Genomic DNA, 19,022 nt, shown 5'->3' with positions numbered 1-19,022 from the left:
CTCTCCCTCTCTCCGTTCCCCACTCTGTGTCTGTCTCTCCCTCTCTCCGTTCCCCACTCTGTGTCTGTCTCTCCCTCTCTCCGTTCCCCATTCTGTGTCTGTCTCTCCCTCTCTCCGTTCCCCACTCTGTGTCTGTCTCTCCCTCTCTCCGTTCCCCACTCTGTGTCTGTCTCTCCCTCTCTCCGTTCCCCACTCTGTGTCTGTCTCTCCCTCTCTCCGTTCCCCACTCTGTGTCTGTCTCTCCCTCTCTCCGTTCCCCACTCTGTGTCTGTCTCTCCCTCTCTCCGTTCCCCATTCTGTGTCTGTCTCTCCCTCTCTCCGTTCCCCACTCTGTGTCTGTCTCTCCCTCTCTCCGTTCCCCACTCTGTGTCTGTCTCTCCCTCTCTCCGTTCCCCACTGTGTCTGTCTCTCCCTCTCTCCGTCCCCCCCCCGTGTCTGTCTCTCCCTCTCTCCGTTCCCCACTCTGTGTCTGTCTCTCCCTCTCTCCGTTCCCCATTCTGTGTCTGTCCCTCCTTTTTTCACTCTCAAATAAATGACAAATCAGTTCATAGAGGCCACTCAGCAGGTCAGTCACACCTGGGTGAGGCCTGGATTCAGTCCCCAGCACCACATACAACAACTGAAAACAAAGCACAGCCGGCCCAGCCGATCACCCTCAAGAAATGTGTGGAGCTTCCGACAGGCCACATCCATTCATTCTCTGACTCTTCCAGGGAGGCAGTGGGATGCTGACTTCTAGTTTCATCATCACGAGAAGAACCCTGTCGTCGTGAGAAACTAGAGGCTGGACATGCAGAGAAGCCAAGCACTAGACCTGAGTCCCCAGTGTGAGAGCAGCTCTCTGCAGCCATGCGCTGAACAAGTGTGACCTGTCTCGGGGACCTGGGGGCAGGTGGGGACAAGGAGGTGCATGCTGGTCACTGCGCTGCTATAGCTGCTGTTCCAGGCTGGGGGACTCGGGGAGGAATGGTGTCACTGCTTCCTGCAGGACCAAGCCTCCCCGGGCCGATGGGAAACACACCCGGTGTTTGGGCCGCAAGTGACCTTCAGAAAGTGGGCCATTCTGAGCTCCTCCACTGAACCAAGTGCACCCACCCGGTGGTGGTTTCCTGCAAGCTGTCTTCTTAGCACTTCTCAGCTGGCGGCTCTGCCCATTGGCTGCACACGTGACTGGTCATTAGCCCGGGCAGCTGGCTTCTGTGACCTGTCTCTGTCACCCTCAGCCATCAACCCTGGGAAGCACTGGAAGGACGGTCTATGGGGGTGGTGAGAGGGGCTGCATCTCACAGACCTGCCTGGCTGCACCCCAGCTTTGCCTCCGGGGACCTGGGCAGCTTTGGGTAAAACGCCTCACCTCTCTGAGCCTCAAGGCAAGTTGTAAGGTGGAGAACTTCATCCGAGAAAGAAAAACTTTAGAAAAAAAATCTTAAACATTGAATCCAGTCAGAAGCATGTACACAGAGAGACAGCTCGCTGAGTGGGAGAGCTCAGGTCCAGGGTTTGGTGTCCGGCACTGTACGCTGGGGGGAATGGATGCTCTGGTTCTCTCTCATTCACAGTTAAGCAAGTAAGTACATTCTCAGAAAGGAGGTGGGGAGTGTGGGCTTCTCTTTCTGTCCAGGGGGACACCTCCACATTTTAGAATAGAGAGAGACATGGTCTGCCACCTTCCTGTCAGGAAAGGCTTTGCCCTCTGCTTTACTTGCTCTGGCCTGAAGTCAAAGCCCCAGAGGTGGGAACACCGCCATCCACACCGGAGACAGATCCAGGCCTAGCACAGAGGCCCAGACAGGCAACACCATCTGTTCCTTAACAAATAATAATCGTTACGTTGCTTGGCCACCCAATTAAGGGCCCCTCAGCTCCCAACAGTAACCATGAAATAATGTTGACCCACTTTGACCTTGAAAAGAGAAATTCATTTAAAATAATGGAGACAAAGAGAACCAGCTGAGGCTCTGTCCTTTCTCTCTCCCTCCTCTTCATTCGGGGTCCTGGTGTTCGGAAGTTTACTGGACACGCCACATTTGGAGCAGCCGATAAAAGTCTCAGATTTTTCCCTGTCTTGCTGTTAGAGACTTGATGCCTGGGTGAAACAGACCCAGGTTAGGTGGTCGGGCGGTGGCGCAGCGGGTTAAGCGCATGTGGTGCAAAGCGCAGGGACTGGCGTAAGGATCCTGGTTTGAGCCCCCGGCTCCCCACCTGCAGGGGAGTCGCTTCACAGGCAGTGAAGCAGGTCTGCAGGTGTCTGTCTTTCTCTCCCCCTCTCTGTCTTCCCCTCCTCTCTCCATTTCACTCTGTCCTATCCAACAACGAACAACATCAACAATGGCAATAATAATAACCACAAGGCTACAACAACAAGGGCAACAAAAAGGGGGGGGGAAATAGCCTCCAGGGACAGTGGATTTATGGTGCAGGCAACGAGCCCAGCAATAACCCTGGAGGGAAAAACAAAAACAAAACAAACAAACAAACAAAAACAGACCCGGGTTCAAGTTCCCAGTCTCCACCTGCAGGGGGGAAGCATCACAGGCAGTGGAGGAGTGCTGCAGGTGTGTCTCCATCCTCTCCCTCTCCCACTCTCTCTCCCTTCTCTTTTATAAACAAAGCACTGCTCAGCTAAGGTGGTGTCAGGGGATTGAACCTGGGATCTTGGAGCCTCAGGCATAAGACACTCTTTGCACAACAATTATGCTATCTATCCCCCACCGTCTGCCTCATTCTCTATCAAAATACAGCCGGCACCTATTCATCACAGTGAGTGTGCTACTGTCCCCTTGTGACACCGACAACCTTGGAAAAGTAAAGTGTCCTCGTTAGCATGAAACTGAAATTGAAAAAAACAAATCATCGAGAACGCAGACGATGATACAGTGATGAACAGCTAGCTGAGGGCCGCGGCAGCGCACCTGGTCGAGCACGCACGTTACAAGGGCCCGTTACCGGCGCAGTGACTCGGGTTCGAGCCCCCGGGCCCCACCTGCAGAGGGAAAGCTTCGCTAGTGATGCATCAATCAGGGGTGCGTGCAGGTGTCTATCTCTGTCCCTCTCTCTCTCCCCTTTCCCTCTCAATTTACTTTGTCTCTAACAAATAAATAAAGATAATTTTAAAAATTGAAAAGAGAAGAAAAAAAGAGAGAAAAAGGAAGAGAAGAGAAGAGAAAAAAGAAAAGAAAAGAAAAGAAAAGAAAAGAAAAGAAAAGAAAAGAAAAGAAAAGAAAAGAAAAGAAAAGAAAAGAAAAGAAAAGAAAAGAAAAGAAAAGAGCAAGCTAACCAGTAGCCCAGGCTCTCAAACTCAGCGACCCGGGTTCGAATCCCAGCCTTGACCCCCAACACGCATGCGCCGGCTGGCCAGGGAGGCGTGGCCACAATAGCAAGCGCGTCGGCGCGGGGGCGTGGTCACGACGTAGAGCGTGCGGACGCACGCAGAGGAGCGCGCCGCGCCTGCGCAGAACGCCTAGTATGGTGGCCGGCCGAGGCGGGCGCGCGGGAGCGGGCAGGGGAGGATTCCGGGCGGACCTCCAGGTGAGGAGACCGGACGGGGCGCCTCCCCAGGGCCGTGGTCTCCAGCTTGTCTTGGGAGCCCGCGCTTCCACACCTGGAACCGCTGGCCACGCCGCCCCCGGGGCGTCTGTGACACCAAGCCGGGTCCCCGCAGACCCCTTGGGCTGCCGGGCCGGGACCTCGGGCCGCGGGGACCCGTGACGCCGTGGGGGCCGGAGGGGGAGCTGGCAGCTCCGGGTCTGTCGTCCCAGGCACCCCAAGGTGACAGGTCCCGCACCCCAGCACCCCAAGGTGACAGATCCCGCGCCCCAAGGTGACAGGTCCCGCATCCCCAAGGTGACAGGTCCAGCACCCCAAGGTGACAGATCCCGCGCCCCAAGGTGACAGGTCCCGCATCCCCAAGGTGACAGGTCCCGCACCCCAAGGTGACAGGTCCCGCACCCCAAGGTGACAGGTCCCGCACCCCAGGTGACAGGTCCCGCACCCCAAGGTGACAGGTCCCGCACCCCAAGGTGACAGATCCCGCGCCCCAAGGTGACAGGTCCCGCATCCCCAAGGTGACAGGTCCCGCACCCCAAGGTGAACCAGGTCCCGCACCCCAAGGTGACAGGTCCCGCACCCCAGGTGACAGGTCCCGCACCCCAAGGTGACAGGTCCCGCACCCCAAGGTGACCAGGTCCCGCACCCCAAGGTGACAGGTCCCGCACCCCAAGGTGACAGGTCCCGCACCCCAAGGTGACCAGGTCCCGCACCCCAAGGTGAACCAGGTCCCGCACCCCAAGGTGACTGACAGGTCCCGCACCCCAAGGTGACTGACAGGTCCCGCACCCCAAGGTGACTGACAGGTCCCGCACCCCAAGGTGACTGACAGGTCCCGCACCCCAAGGTGACTGACAGGTCCCGCACCCCAAGGTGACTGACAGGTCCCGCACCCCAAGGTGACTGACAGGTCCCGCACCCCAAGGTGACCAGGTCTCGCACCCCAAGGTGACAGGTCCCGCAACCCAAGGTGACAGATCCCGCACCCCAAGGTGACAGGCCCCGCACCCCAGGTGACCGGGTCACCCAGGAGGGAGAAGGCAGGGCTTCCCACTTCCTCTCCCTGGTGCTTCTAAAGCCCCTGCTTGCTTTGTCATTCTTCCACGTTCGTTTATTTTGTATAGAAATGGGGAACGAGAGAGAGACCTGCAAAGAGACTCTCGTGCCCCAGCTCAGAGTCCCAGGCTCTGTCCCCAGCACCACCATCCGCCGGAGCTCAGCAGGGCTCTGGTTAAAAGAGAGAGTGCGCTGCAGCCCAGCACCTCCTCTGTGGGTGGGGACTGGGGACTTGAACCTGCATCCTTGCACATTGTAACGCGTGTGCTCTACCAGGCGTGCCATCCCCCAGGACGCACACCCTGCCTAGGGCACAACTCAGCTGTGGCTGATGGTGGTGCTGGGGGTTGAACCTGAGGCTTTGGAGCCTCAGGCATGAAAATCTTTGCAGAACCACTCATCCTCCCCTCCGCCTTCACTGCCTCTTGATGGACGGGCCTGTCTGCTTGGAGAGCCTCTGTCTTGGGCTTTGCCTCGGTGATGGTTTTCCAAATGGAAGCCATTCCCATCACGCTCACGGTCCTGCGTATCACCTGCACCTGGGAGCCTTTTAATTGTTTTTCCTCTACATTGGCCTTCATTCATCCCCCTTGCCCTCTTTTTTTTTTTTTTTTTTAATTTTTAACTTAAAAAGGAAAGTTTTAAAATAACACGGCAAGTGGAAATCTGGGATCGACCTCTAGAATAAAAATGGCAAGTCACCTAACGCAAAGTGTAAACTGTGATCGCATACTGGTTAGGAGAAACTAGCTGAGAAAGATGTTGGGGAGCGGCAGGCGGGGAAGCGTCCCCGGGGACTAGGTCTTAGGCGTGTGAAGAAGCGGCATGTTCTCTCACGTTTGCTCGTCGCCATGTCCTGACAGGGCAGGATATTCCGAGGAAGCACAGGCTGGAGAAGCAGTTGGGGGAGATGTCACGTGTAGAGCGTCCTCTCAGTGCAGGGAAGAAGGCCGCGCAGGCAGATGTCTGGGTCACTGCCGCCTGCGTGCCGTTCGTAAGCACTAGTGTAGGCAGTGGCAGTGCTTTGGGATTCGCTGTGCTGTGCCCGCAGCTCTCTGCTTTTGATAATTCATAAAGCTGACAAAAAAGGAACGAAACCTTGTCAGTGTAGATGGAAAATCAGATCCCTCGCCATAGATGACAGCTTACTAGAAAATGAAGGCCGACGGACAGCCTGCACACGCCTAGCAGTCCTCCCCCTTGTCCGAGACCCTGAGGGAGCACTAGAAAGAACGGACGCAGAGCTGCTCACCCCCGGCTTGCAGCACGTTGACGCCGCTCCCCTCGGAGACCGGCTTCCTGAACACTGTTCTCCCCGCCCAGGTGCCGCTGGGACCCTGGTCTGTGGTAGCCCCAGCCATGGATGAGGCCACCTTCAAAAGCGACACGGTGCTGTCCGACGTCCACCTCCACACCCCAAACCAGAGACACCTGATGGTGCGACTCAACAGCGTGGGCCAGCCGGGTAAGGTCCTGGGCGCGTGGGGCACCGGCACCCACGGGCCCCATTCAGTCCCTCCCTGCTCGTCTCGGAGGAGAGGTTGGGAAGACTGCCCCGTCCCACTTGACAAGTGCCCCTCTCCCAGTGGGGACACCGCCTTCTTTTCCTGGGCTTCCTGCGTGTGCCCGGCTGGATTCATTGCAGGCCCGCTGCCAGGACACAGGCACGGGGCTCCACCGCCACCGCCCCACCCCGCTCCTCTTCACTAGGGCCAGGCGGTCCCGGACTCCTCCCACACACGCTTTCCCTGCCCGGCTGCCCGACAGCCATGGGACATCACGGCTCTGATTTAGACTTAGACCCCCCGGCGGCTTCCTCTTGCTCTCAGTCCAGTCCAGACCCTGGCGTTTGGCCACCCGCCCCCAGCCTCTGCCCGCTCGTCACACTCTGCCTCTCCCGGCTGCACCTCACATGCCACACAAAACCTCCTCCTTCCTCTGTTTCGTTCTCACTGCTCGACTGCCCAAGACCTTCCTTTCAGCCCTGGCTGCTCAGACGGCGCCTCGGGCCTCCCCGGCCACCCACCTGCACACACTTGCTCCCGTGAGTCACTCATCAGTCAGTAGCGTGTTGCTCCAGTGTGCTGACCTCCCTCTCTTGTGTCTGAATCCTGATCTCTGATTCAGAAAGCGGAGACTCGGAACAGGTTGTGGCTTGCCCAGCTGGCAGCCAGGATGGAGCAGACTCCAGCCTGGGGTTTCTGCTCAAGTCCTTGGCCACCTTGGCCACCCTGTCCCGCCTCCTCTTCCTGACGCTTGTCCCCACACAGAAGACCCTTTGTGTCCCGGTCTTGTCATCCAGACCTTCACAGCACAGTGAGAAGGGCTCCCCGGGACTCGGGCAGACTGGGTCTGCATCTTGCCTCTGCCTCAGCCTCAGCCTCAGAGCTGTCATGTGTTCAGTGCACCGGCTCGGGTCTCCCGCGTGTGCTTAAGTACAGGCGCCGCAGAGACCCGGCATACGCGCACTCCGGCAGACTGGCTGGACACTGGACATGGTCAAGACAAAACAGAATGTGATGAGAGTGGTAGGAGAGCACCGGAGTGTCTCTCCTCTCTCTGTCCCCCTTCTTTGTCACTCACCCTCTATCTTAAAAAGAAAGAAAGTCTGCCAGGAATGGAGGAGTCGTGTGGGCACAGAGCCCCGGCGACAGCTCTGGCAGCAGAACTAACAGAAGCAGAGCCCTGTGTGCCGCTGCTGTGAGGCAAAGCAGGAGTGTCCGTGCCGGGTGGTCTGGCGTGGCTAGTGCTGTGGGCACCGATCAGGTCGCTGCTCCTGGCAGCCCAGCAGCACAGGCCCCTCTGCTGTTCCTACCCAGCCACACAGACTGTCCAGTTACAAGTGGACAGCAGCCAGCCCACGATGGGGGTCTGGCAGAGCACAGGGCTTGCTCGTTCGAGCCCGTGGGTTTGGTCCCTGTCACAAAACAAAAACAAAACTAACTGACGCTGAAAATCTTCTCTTGCCTTCTGTCCTGCCTGTAGTTTTCCTGACCCAGTTCAGGCTTCTGCGGAGCCAGGACTCTCAGACAGACTCAGGGGCTGAGGGTGGTGCCTGCAGAGATGCTCGTGCAGAAGAGACCCCGCCTTCCGGGACACGCAGCCCTGGGTCCCCCGCCAGGGGCAGCCTCCAGGCGAGATCTGACGCTTCCCCCCAGGAGGGGGCAGGAGCTCAGCTGGATGAGGATGGGGACCTGGACGTCGTGAGAAGACCCCGGACTGCCTCTGACCCTGACCCAGCGGGGCGTCCGAGAGACAAGGTCCATCCCGTGATTCTCAGCCAGGAGGAAGAGGACGGCCCAGGATACCTCGCGTGCAGCCCTCACAGCATCATCAGAATAGGTAATAGCGAAGCCCCGCTCCTTCTCAGTGCCGCCCCCAGGCACACTCGTGTTTGGATGCTGGCTCTGCATCCGGGCCCCAGAGAGAGGAGGATGCCTGCTCCCCTCCCCTGAGCTTCATTGGGACTAAGTGGAAAGTGTCTAGCTTGATCCCGGTCAAACTAGATCAGAGAAGGGGCATTTTCCCGTGACTTTCTGTAACCTACTAGTGATCTGGCAGCGGTCCACATAGAGGACTTCTCAGGGGTCACCGTGTGTGTGTGTCTGTGTGTGCATACACAGAGGGAGGCCACTGCCCCCACCACCAGTCCTCTCATCACCCCTGCACTTCTCACCGAGAAGGCTGTCTTCTGCTCACTTGCAGTGTGGGGTCGGGAGGGGTTTTGGAGTGAGTCGTGACTCACCAGCGCGCTGTTAATCCAGTCAGCCTGAGATGTGCAGTCAGCACCGGCCAGTGGAGTGGGGCCTGCCTGTGGCTGCTCGGGGTGTAACTGGGGTGGACGCCCAGTGTCTGGTCACTCACCCGCCTGCCCGGTAGAGGACCTGCAACTCTGCTGCTTCTCTGCACGTCCTGCTCCAACATCCGCCCGCCTGACCCTGTTTGCAGGTTGCCGTGCAGCCGACTGTCTTGTCTGTCTTCTGTCCACCCCGTTTCACAGAAGCCCTTTCTCTCCTGTGCAGAGCACACCATGGCCACCCCCCTGGAGGATGTCGGCAAGCAGGTGGGTAGGTCCACCCACTTCCCGTGGGGCTAGAGGGTTGCTCTGGGGCCTTTCCTCACCTGTGGTCCCTTCCGTCTCCCCTGCAGGTATGGCGGGGCGCCCTGTTCCTGGCGGACTACATCCTGTCCCAGCGGGACCTCTTCCGGGGACGCACCGTGCTGGAGCTGGGTGCGGGCATGGGCCTCGCCAGCATCATCGCTGCCGCCACATCGAGGACCGTTTACTGCACAGGTGACGTCTGCCACCCCACCGAGGAAATGGGCGGGACCCTCACCGTAGGGCCAGGCGGACCTCACCAGCAGACTTCCTGTCCCTCCACGCACACACTCCACCTTTGAAAGAGCACTCCCCAACTGCTCCCCCCCACCCCCACCCTCTGCCAGGGATTTGTGTCCTGAACCAGTTCTGCTGCAGCGCTGGGAATGCCACGTGATCAGTCGCCAGCCTCCGGGGGAGAGTCAGACCGCAGCAACAGCGGGCGGGCTCTCCTTGTCCCCCTGGAAAGCGTTTCAGTCTGGGCGTCGAGCCCCGGGCGTGGCTTCCATTCTGGCAGCAGCTGTGCCGTTGTGCCCCTTCTCCAGGCTGTGCCGCCCTGTGACACTTCTCCTGTCCTTGCAGATGTTGGTGCTGATCTCTTGGCCATGTGCCAGCGGAACGTCACCCGCAACAGCCACCTGACTGCCACCGGAGGTGAGGCTGGGGGCTGGGTCCATCAGGCTGGCACCCCCAAGATGCCGTAAGGATAGACGGATGGATGGGGATGAGGGAGGAAGGGAGGGAGGATATGCAGGAGTGAGCGGGACACTGGATGGATGCTGCGGGGGCGGGGAGCTAACGGGGCGAGTGGACGGAAAGAAGTGTCTGCCAGTGGTGGCATGGAGGGATGTGTTGGTGGTGGGTGGGTACTGTGGAAGGGAGAGATATAGCTTCTGACATAAACACATCTCCTGGTTGGCTCGAGAGCTTCAGGGGTTCTGTCTGCCTGCCTTTGTTGTTCTCACAGGCGGGGATGTTAAGGTCAGAGAGCTGGACTGGCTGAGTGCTGACCTCTGCACAGGTGTGTGCTTCCTGCCGGCCCTCTGGCTTGATTCTGTGGGTCCCTCGTCCCTTGAGGCCTGGACTCTGGACTCGCCTCCCTAGCCGTTGCCCCGCCACACGGCAGGTCCTCTCCTTTGATGAGGGACAGGTGTCATCCAGAGTACCTGCTGCCTGCCGGCTGCTACGTCCATGCCACCCAGGTCACGGCTCACTGCTCTGCAGTGAAGAGACATGAGAGAGGCTGGGTGTCTGCTCGGGCCACACGGCAGGAGTTCCCTCAGAGCCCAGCACTGACGCCTCTTCCCTGGAGCTGGGCTCAGTCACTGGCCTCTGCCTGGCCCAGAGTCTGCCAGCCTCTCACACAGGCTGCCTCACGCCTGCGTGTGTGCTCTCCTATAGAAGCCTCTTCTGTTCCCCTCAGAGGCCGGGAAGCCAAGCTGAAGCAAGCACCCGTCTGCTTCCTTAGCCTTCTAGCAGCCCCACACAGCAGTTGCGCCCATGCTCACAAAGAAAGCCTACAGAGCCGTGAGCATGGAGACAGGGGAGGGCCCTCACAGGCCTGGTTCTGTTCTGCACAGGCTACGGGCCGGGGTGACAGATCATGCTGTAACGGGCCACCTTCAGGGACCAAGGCAGAAAGCACAGCTCTCACCACACAGCTGGTGGTGACCCAAGACTGGTGCCCTCTGCGCTCGGCCAGCCCTGAGCTTCCCCGGCCAGTCTGTCAGTGAGCTGCTGGCTGCAGAGGGGGAGGTGAGGCGCAGGTGTCCTCTTTATATACTGATTTGATTTTCTTATTTTTAATGAGAGAGATGTAGAGAAAAAGATGCAGGGAGAGGGAGCAGAGAGAGAGACCCCAGATCCCTGCCCAGCTCTGGCTGATGGTGGTGGTACTGGGGATTGAACCTGGGCCTCAGAGCCTCGGGCAACAGGTGTCCTTTCTTCTGCGCAGACCCCAAGGTGCCCTTCAGCTGGTCCCAAGAAGACATCTCCGACCTGTACAGCCACACCACCATCCTGCTGGCGGCCGAGGGTAAGAGGGCCCGGCGTCCAGTGGCTTCCCCTCCTTTGTGGGGCTTTGCCTCGAGAAGCGTCTTTCCAGGCTCCCTGCTGCATCCATGTATGGTTTTAACTTGCGCACTTGCCCTGTAATTTCTTCCCTGCAGTGTTCTATGACAACGACTTAACCGATGCCCTGTTTAATACTCTCTCCCGACTGGCTCACAAGCTGAAAAATGCCTGCACAGCCATCCTGTCTGTGGAGAAGAGGTGAGCGCCACAGCCCAGGCCACGCACCCCCCACGTCCTGGTTCTTTAACACGTGAGCTCACTCCATCCACAGCCCACCCAGTGTGGGCACCACCGTCTCCCTCTTCACGTGACAGCAGAGAGACAAGAGGTCAGGGGTCCTGCCCGTCCACGGCTGGCCAGAGAGCAGAGGAAGACCCAGAGACACACGCGGCCTGCCCCGGCAGCCCCCGCCAGCACGGCACGCTCAGCCCGGGCACCCTCGGGTGGCGGTGGCTTCATCGACCCTCTCTAGTGCTTGAGCCCACGGCTTTGCTGAAGGGAGTGAGACGTAGAAAGAGCCGAGGCCAAGCACGCAGCAGGTGCCCAGTGCCATTCTGTTCAGCATCTGTAGGCCATGGTGTTTCAGGGAGAGAGGTCTGTGCTCCCGGCGGGGCCTGTGTGCGCTGCGCCGTCTCCCTGTGCCTGACAGGCTTCCTCAGGGACTCGGGGCTCCTCCCCCAGCCCACGTGTGAGGCCACGTGCACCTGCACACAGCGTCTCAGCGGCCGGGTTGGAGCAGGTGTGGGTGGCTGTGGGGGAGAGTGTCCTGTCAGAGCTGGCTCCCTCGTGCATCCTGAACTGGCAGCTGGGTCTGGCCACCCTCATCTCTGACTAGAACAGACCGCAAGTGACAATTCTTATGGGGACCCTTTGCGGTGGCTGGGAGGTGACGGACCTACAAGAGCACACACTTTATCTGGTGCACGGTTCTGACTCTGGGCCCTGGCCACCCACAAGGGGGTGCCATGCAGACGAGCTACACCGTGGAGGGGTGCTCTGGGGTCTCCCTCCTTCTCACCTCCTCCCTTAGTCACTCTGGGGCGAGAAGAGGGTTCACTGGGAATGGTAGAATTGCACAGGTGTGAAGCCCTGGTAACAAAAGAAATGATGCCTTGCATCTTCCCGCAGCTGTTGCGGGCGTTCTGTTACCGCAGTGAGCTGTGGAGACCTAAGTCCTACCTGTAGCCAGTAGACTGTGGCTAAGTTGCGTTTGCCTTATATTGCTTCCAAGAACCTCTTGGGGACATTGCGTGACACCCCGGTGTACTTACGGCCCAGCAGTTCAGCATCTACGTGGCCACCATCGGGAGCTGCCACAGCCGTGCGGGTGTCCCTGTGCTGTCAGCGTCCCCCACGAGGGGCAGCACGTAAACATGGGCCAGGTGCAGGAGCCACCGTCAGAGCCTCTGTCGAAGGGCCTCTTCTCTTCAGGAGAGACACTGGCACGTGTATTCAGAGAAGATGCGCTGTGGCGTCTGGGCGTGCTTCTCTGCGAGGCTGCCATACTTGACGCGGCTGAGGCCAGGCCTGCGGCACCATGCCCATTGCCCTGCTGGGCTTCAAGCCCCTCAAGTGGGAGGTCGGGGAAAGGAAAGGCGGGAGCTGAGGCGTTTGAAGGCCCGGCTGAACCGTGTGGCCAAGGTGGCAGCAGGGCGGTACGGGCCGGGCTGGGCTACACCCCAGGGGCTGTCCTGGCCTTCCTGGCCCTTTGGATGGCCCAGCCGGCCCTCACCTCTCCACCTGCCATGTTGTTGGGATCTCCGCCTGCTCCCGGGCCGCCCACAGACACAGCACCGACAGCCTGTGTGGGGCCTCAGAGCCCTTCCTGGTCTGCGTGGCATTGATGGGGGGCGGGGGGGGGGCTGCTTGTGTGCAGGCTGAACTTCACACTCAGGCACTTGGACGTGACGTGCGAAGCCTACGACCACTTCCGGTCCTGCCTGCGCCGGCTGGAGAAGCTCGCTGAGGGACGGCTGCGCTTCGTGGTAGAGCCAGTGGAGGCGACTTTCCCGCAGCTGCTGGTGTACGAGCGCATCCGGCAGCTGGTAGGTGTGCCCGCCCAGTGGGCGGGGGCAGGGGGGCGGGGGCTGTGGCCGGGCACCTTGTCAAACTCACCCGCCACCCACAGCCCCCATGAAGCCAGCATGTGTGTGCACGCAGACCAGGCTGGGCAGCAGGCGCACAGAGCCAATGTGCTGGGCCTTGTGAGGGTCTTGATTGCCAGTGTAGACGTGCACCGGCCCGTCTCTCGACCATGACCCGCCTGCCTTGGGCACAGTGACACCCCATCACTCCGGCTCAGTGCGGGCACCGTGCCATGCCAACCCTCTCATCCACTCTCTGTTGGAAGCCACCTCTCAGAGTTGGCAGGGCCGGAACTCAGTCCTGTGGCCACATCACTTCCTGTCACGGTTTGTAAACCGGACACAGCCGGTATCACCCTGGGAATCCCCTTAGATCTCCAGAGACAAGGTGCCGCGCCGCCTCCAGCCCTGTGCTCTGGCTGTGGCCTCCCTGCTGAGGGGCTGAGGGTTGGGCCTTTCGTGGGGTTTGCTTGCGCTCTCTCTCTCTCATGCTCACGTGCCCTGTGCCGACTGAGTAGACAGCACTGCTGCAGAGAGGCAGGCCCCTGGCCTGGCAGTCCCAGAGATCGTTCCAGGCCTCTCTAGTGAGGGTGGGTGTGGGAGTTCTGACTGGGCCTGGGCCTTCACTGCTTGTCTCAGAGGAGCGTCGGAGTGGCTGAAAAATCTGTGTGTCGCCTGTGGTGGCCAGGGCACGAAAGCAGTGGTGACCTCCCCGAGTGGAACCTCGTGGCTTGCTGACGTCCTGGGTCCTGCTTGTGGCCTGTGCCGGGATGCATGCTGGGACTCATCCTTCCAGCTTCTCCTGTGCAGCAGAGGGGAGCGGCAGGAGGACAGGCAGTGGGGACGCCTGCATGCCGTCCTTCTCCCCGGCCAGGCTGTGCCCTGCTCTCGGTACCTGTGCTGGCCCGCGTGCCTCCAGCCACCTCTCCTTTCTCTGTCTGCTGCAGGAGCTCTGGAGGGTGTTTGTGGAGCCGGTGACGTGACTGCCTGCCTGCGTCGTGACCCATTCTTAATAAAGCCAAGGCTCCTGTGTAACATGCTGGAGAGAGCGCCGTTAGGATGTCATGGCAGACAGTGGTGTTTTGAGTCTGTTGCTGCCTCCCAGCTGCACCCAGAGTCGGGCTTGCCCTGGGAGTCCTTAAGTGTGTTCCCAGATGTTTCCAGAGCTGCTTGGCCTAGCTCCTCTGCAGTCGGGGGCTGGAGAGGCCGTGAAGGTCTGTGCACTGCCCTGCTTACAGGTGTTTCAGTGTCTTACAGTCTGAAAGGTGAGGCCTAGCAGCCTCCATTCTCCACAAGGCTGGGGCAGGAGCTGGTTTCCAGCTGGGCTGGCCTGAGGCCTTTGCTTTCTGTTACTTTTATAACCCAAACTGGGCCATTCAGGGGTAAACCCAGGAGCTGCTCTTCTGCATCCCGTGTGGCTGCCCAGGCTGGGCAGAGAGAGAGCTGCCTGTGAGTCCCTTCCTCAGCCCAGAAAGCCTCAGGCTTTCGTATCCCGTGTACACCTGTCTGTCTGCGTTTTGGTCCCTTGCTCTGTGCCCTCCTGATTTTCCATGTCCCTCCCAGTGTGACTCCCTCCTGTCAGCTCCTTTCCATCATAGCTTCCTGCTGCCCTTGACCCTCTGCACGTCCCTCCAGGCCCCACCCCACCTGCCCCTCAGAGCCCAGGCCTCCTGCCCTCCCCAGCCCCCCCCCCACACACACACACAAAGCTCCGACTTTTCCTGCCCGTGTCCACCTCTCCCCAAGTCTGACTCCTGCTCGCAAGCTCAGAACCCAGCACCGTCTGCTTACCAGGACACCGGGGCCAGGATTCCCAGGCTGTCCTCTCCTCTCCCTATATATAGCTCTGGGTGGCCGGAACCCTGCCTCTGCCCTCTTCCAGCATGAAAGCAGGCAGAAGAAGGCTTCTCCATGAAGCCGGAAGCCTGTTTGTCTCCATGTCTGTATTCCTGGCACCAGGCCTAGCCCAGAGCAGGCACTGAGCACGCCTTGCTGAGTGGATCACGGAGGGAATCTCCACATACAGCAGGCTTGTCCAGTGCGTTCATTTGCCTCGGAGGGCTCTTAATGCCGGAAACCTTACTTGATTCTCACAACTCAAGTGGGTGCCCTCAGCGGGTGAGCCGCTAATGGCCAAGTCCACGCAGTGCACCCTGCAGTGAGTCCCACCCAGTGTTGGCAGTGCCGTGACTGAGGGAAGGAGAATAGCTCTCGGTGACCTGGCCCCGGAGATGCCACCACTGATGGACCTCCCCCTCAGCTCTGCAGGGAGGAGCCGTGACGCCTCTGAGCCAGACATAGCCCACACGTGAGAAACCGGGGCTTCACAGGGCAGGAGCCTGTCTGGTGTCAAGGCTGCCATGTGGCAGGCAGGACCCCCCTCCCCCCCCCCGTCGCCCTGCCCCGCCACTCTGGTTCCCAGGCCTGCTCCTCCCACAGCCCCCAGTGCCATCCAGTGTGTTCTGACTGGTGGACTAGTCTGTGCTCTTCCCACTTCCTGAGGAAGACAGGCAGTTCCTGTCCCCAACAGACTTGCCAGGCTGCCTCAGAGCTGCCCGTCGTGACGGGGCTAGTAATAGTGGGGACGCCCTCCCCACAGCGCCCAGCTCTGACGTGGACATAGTCTTGCACTCTGGGGACAAGTCCATCCGTGTGACCGGCACGGAGCAGCAGAGTTATCGCAGCACCCACAAGACCCACTGAAAGGCCTGCTTCCGTGTCCAAGACATGAGGCCTGGAAACTAATTCAGACTGGAGCCCCGGCACCCACTGTAACTCAGGGCATCCGTCAGCACAGCCTCTCCTGAGGGCCGAAGTGCGGTCCCGCTGTTGCGTCTTGGGGCACTCTGGGTGCTTGTGTGCGGGCCCACGCCGAGCTTCTGCTGGGAGCTGGCTTGGGCCTCGGGCTCCCTCCCCACTGGCACCCTCTGCACTTCCACGGGGGACTCACTGCCTGTCGGGGTTCTCCCCTACAGGTAGTCGCGAGGAGGGAGATCTGGACCAGCCGGACCCCCTTCTGGGGCTGAGCGGGAGGGAGAGTGTCGGTGACTTGAGAAAAGAAAAGGCACCAAGTTCTGTCGAGGCGGTGACTCGCTTTATTGAGGAAAAGGCCACTCTTCAGAGGCAGGGATGCTAAGGTAGGGTGAGATGACATGTGAGGTGGTGTGAGGTGGTGTCACCCCTCGGTGGGGCCTATGCTCCTTACGCATCATCAGCCGGAGGGCAGAGGTGAATGGAGGCACGGCCAACAGGAAATGCTGTGTCACTCTGAGGAAGTTAGTGGCCGTCAGCGAAACTCAAGCCAGGCTTACGGAGGGAGTGTCTGCTGGGCCTAGATCGGGGCCAAGCAGACCCCAACAACTGCCCAGCCTTCCCAGGAATGGGCTGGTAGAAACAGCCAAGTCACGATGTTCAGCTCACAGAGAATCACCGGGGGCTTGCCAGAGTGGATTTTGATTCAGGCCCTGCGTGGGGTTCAGGGGTGCCTTCTAGCAAGCTCCCTGGCCAGCCTGGGCCCCCCTGGGAAGAGCAAGCAGCCATGTGTCACTCCCAGTTGAGGGGACAAACAAGGATCTGGACAGGCCTGAGTGTAGATCCTACACTGCCATGAGGAGCTGGGGACCTCGGGAAGACGGCCTGGCCTCCCAGAACCTCACACTTGGCACCTGCAGAGAGGTGGGAGGCCCCCAGTGCTGACTCGAGTGGATGATGTGTGAGACGCACCGTCCTCTGGCCCTAAGCCACCGGGCCGCGAGAAGCCGCCTGCACCCCAGGAGGAGCAAGTCCCAGAGGTTGCAGGTGCCGCCCTGGTGTGGAAGCTTAGTTTGGGAGCACTCTCGGCTAGCAGAGTGGCCTGTGTGGCTTTAGGTCGGCCCCTGCCCACTCCTGGGACGTCCATCCCTGAGTCGTCTGCTGCCTGTGAGTGGGTCCTTTCTGACACCCCGCCCGTGGTCATGGCAGCAGAGACGGGCTGTGAAGGGACACTCAGCAGCCCTGCTTGAATTCCAAACTGAGCCCGCCCTGAAGGTCACTTCAGAGCCAACGCAGCCCTGAGGACAAGAGGCCAGGACCGCCACCTGAGAAGCCACCTCTGAGGCCACGTGCCCGACAGAGTAATGTACAGATGGGCAGGGAACCTGCCCGGCTTGCTGTCAAACCCTCATGGGTAAGGCTGGTCTGAACCAACGGAGCTTGGCCGCCACAGTGCTAGTGGGAGGCCCTCTGGGGGCAGGTCTGCCCTGATGTGGGGCCTTGGAGGGTCATCCCTGCTGCAAGCGAGTGAGTCCCTCCCCATCCTGCACACCCCTCTGTGTGCCCGTGCCAGGAACAGGTCCCTCAGCGGGCTGGTCTTTGCTGTCCTGCATCCTTCTGGGAAGCCGCGTGCTGTGGTGCTAGGGGAGCACCCGTTGGCTGCGGGTGCAAAGCCGGCAGCAGGCAGTTCTGCCCTGGGCCCAGGGCCGAGCCAGGGGAGCCTTCCAGCTCCTGTGTCAGAGGCAGCGGTAGCGCTCAGCGCCCTGCGTGTGGTGGCTGGGAGGGGCAGCAGCGACTCTGCTCTTCAGCCTCTTGTTAAAGCCATGGGGGCTTCTCCAGAAGTTAGGGGGTGAGATTGGCCCCTCCAGACCTGGGTCTGGGTGACGCAAAAAGCCTGTGACTCCCAGGGAAGCCCTGATCTCTGTCCCCACACTCACTCTGGTCGCAGGAGTCGGGACATGGGATTCCCATTCAGGTAGGGGAATGGCGGCCAGTGGGGTGGGCGGGGAGGGTTTCAGAGGAGAGCCTGGGTGACCACCATCTGGGATGAGTGGCCACAGGAGCAGACAGCGAGGTGGATTGCAGTGTGCGCTGAGCTGACAGGAGACGCCATCCCGTGGTGCTGGGCGGGACCTCACCTGGCTGAATGCACATCAGTTCAGTGCTCGAGGACCCAGTTCCAGCCTCGGCCTCCACCTGCAGGGGGAAAGCTGTGAGTGGTGAAGCAGTGCTGCAGGTGTCTCTCTGTCCATCTCCCTATTTCTCCTTACCCTCTCAACTTCTGGCTGTCTCTACCAAATAAAGATAATTTAAAAATAGATTTTTTTTTAATTTACTTTCCCTTTTGTTGCCCTTGTTGTTTTATTGTTGTAGTTGTTGTTGATGTCGTTCCAGAGAAATGGAGAGAGGAGGGGGAGAGAAAGATAAGACACCTGCAGACCTGCTTCACCGCTTGTGAGGCAACCCCCCTGCAGGTGGGCAGCCAGGCGCTCAAACCGGGATCCTTACACCGGTCCTTGCACTTTGTGCCACGTGTGCTTAACCCGCTGCGCTACTGCCTGACCCCCCAAAATATGTGTTTTGTTTTTTTTTTAAAAAAAAGCCCTTTTGTGACTGACAGAAGCCAGCTAAGTGGGTCTTGCCCCAGCCGTGGCTTGGCCATTTCCAGCAGCAGGGTTGTAATGGTACAAAGTCTTGCACCATTCTTAAACACCCAAGAACTTGATTGACTGGCTATAATTTGGCTGATAATTTGCTACCCCCACCCCCACCCCCCCCGCACCACAGGACAGCTAGCACAGAAGGGGACTTGGGCCACTAGGAACCAGGCCTCAGCACCATCCCTGAGTCCACAGCCCTGGGTGCTGAGAAGCCCCTAGAGGGAGGGCCTCAGCCCGGGCTCTGCCGTGTCCCCCTTCTGTCTGTGAGTGAGCATCCCATACACAACCTTAGCCACTCAGCTCAGACACTTAGTTGGTGGGCACTCAGCTTCCTTCCAAACAAATGAATGACCTCAGGGGAATGTGGGAGCCAGATGTTGCCCGAGAGATCACGGGAGCAGGATGGGAACGCCCGCTGCTCTGACTCAGAAAGGCCTGGAGCCCCGACGGGAGTGCTGGCCCGACGTCGGTCGGTCGGTGAGTTGAGGCCTGGTCTCTCCCGAGGCACACGAGTGGGAAGAGACCTGAGTCTGAGGGCAAGCCCATTCATCATTTACTCACGGTGGCTCACAGGTGTGGCCTTTCTGAAAAGCCTCACACTACATCCTTGAACACTGGGTTCCGGGTTGAGGAAGTGGGTGAGAGTCGGCCCTCTTGCACTGTATACGCAGTTTTTACAGCTAGCAGGGTAGGTTTCTCTGTCTTTCCTGTTTACTGAAAATAAACAGAATTATGCCCCCGGGAGTCGGGCTG

The 19,022-nt window shown here is 59.6% G+C and overlaps 2 protein-coding genes across 5 annotated transcripts in view; both read left to right on the top strand.

Annotated features, from left to right (window-relative positions):
* Positions 1-19,022, top strand: part of ABAT (4-aminobutyrate aminotransferase) — a 114,924-nt gene that overhangs the window by 32,734 nt on the left and 63,168 nt on the right. The window lies entirely within an intron of this gene.
* On the top strand, positions 3,420-17,928 carry METTL22 (methyltransferase 22, Kin17 lysine). 4 transcript variants are annotated; one of them, XM_060172394.1, is made up of 11 exons: positions 3,420-3,528; positions 5,926-6,067; positions 7,588-7,944; positions 8,625-8,665; positions 8,752-8,896; positions 9,284-9,355; positions 9,669-9,722; positions 10,656-10,736; positions 10,870-10,972; positions 12,651-12,819; positions 16,726-17,928. In XM_060172394.1, exons 1-11 carry the CDS (start codon positions 3,466-3,468, stop codon positions 16,909-16,911), a joined length of 1,413 nt encoding a protein of 470 aa, XP_060028377.1. In that variant the 5' UTR covers positions 3,420-3,465; the 3' UTR covers positions 16,912-17,928. The 4 variants fall into 4 exon arrangements, with proteins under 4 accessions (XP_060028377.1, XP_060028379.1, XP_060028380.1 ...); XM_060172396.1 differs by lacking the exon at positions 16,726-17,928 and adding an exon at positions 13,806-13,897; XM_060172397.1 differs by lacking the exon at positions 16,726-17,928 and adding an exon at positions 12,903-13,897.

This window comes from Erinaceus europaeus, chromosome 15 (genome assembly GCF_950295315.1).
Source record: "Erinaceus europaeus chromosome 15, mEriEur2.1, whole genome shotgun sequence".
Taxonomy (NCBI): domain Eukaryota; kingdom Metazoa; phylum Chordata; class Mammalia; order Eulipotyphla; family Erinaceidae; genus Erinaceus; species Erinaceus europaeus.
Note: the sequence above shows the minus strand (reverse complement) of the source record. Positions and strands in the feature narration are given on the sequence as shown.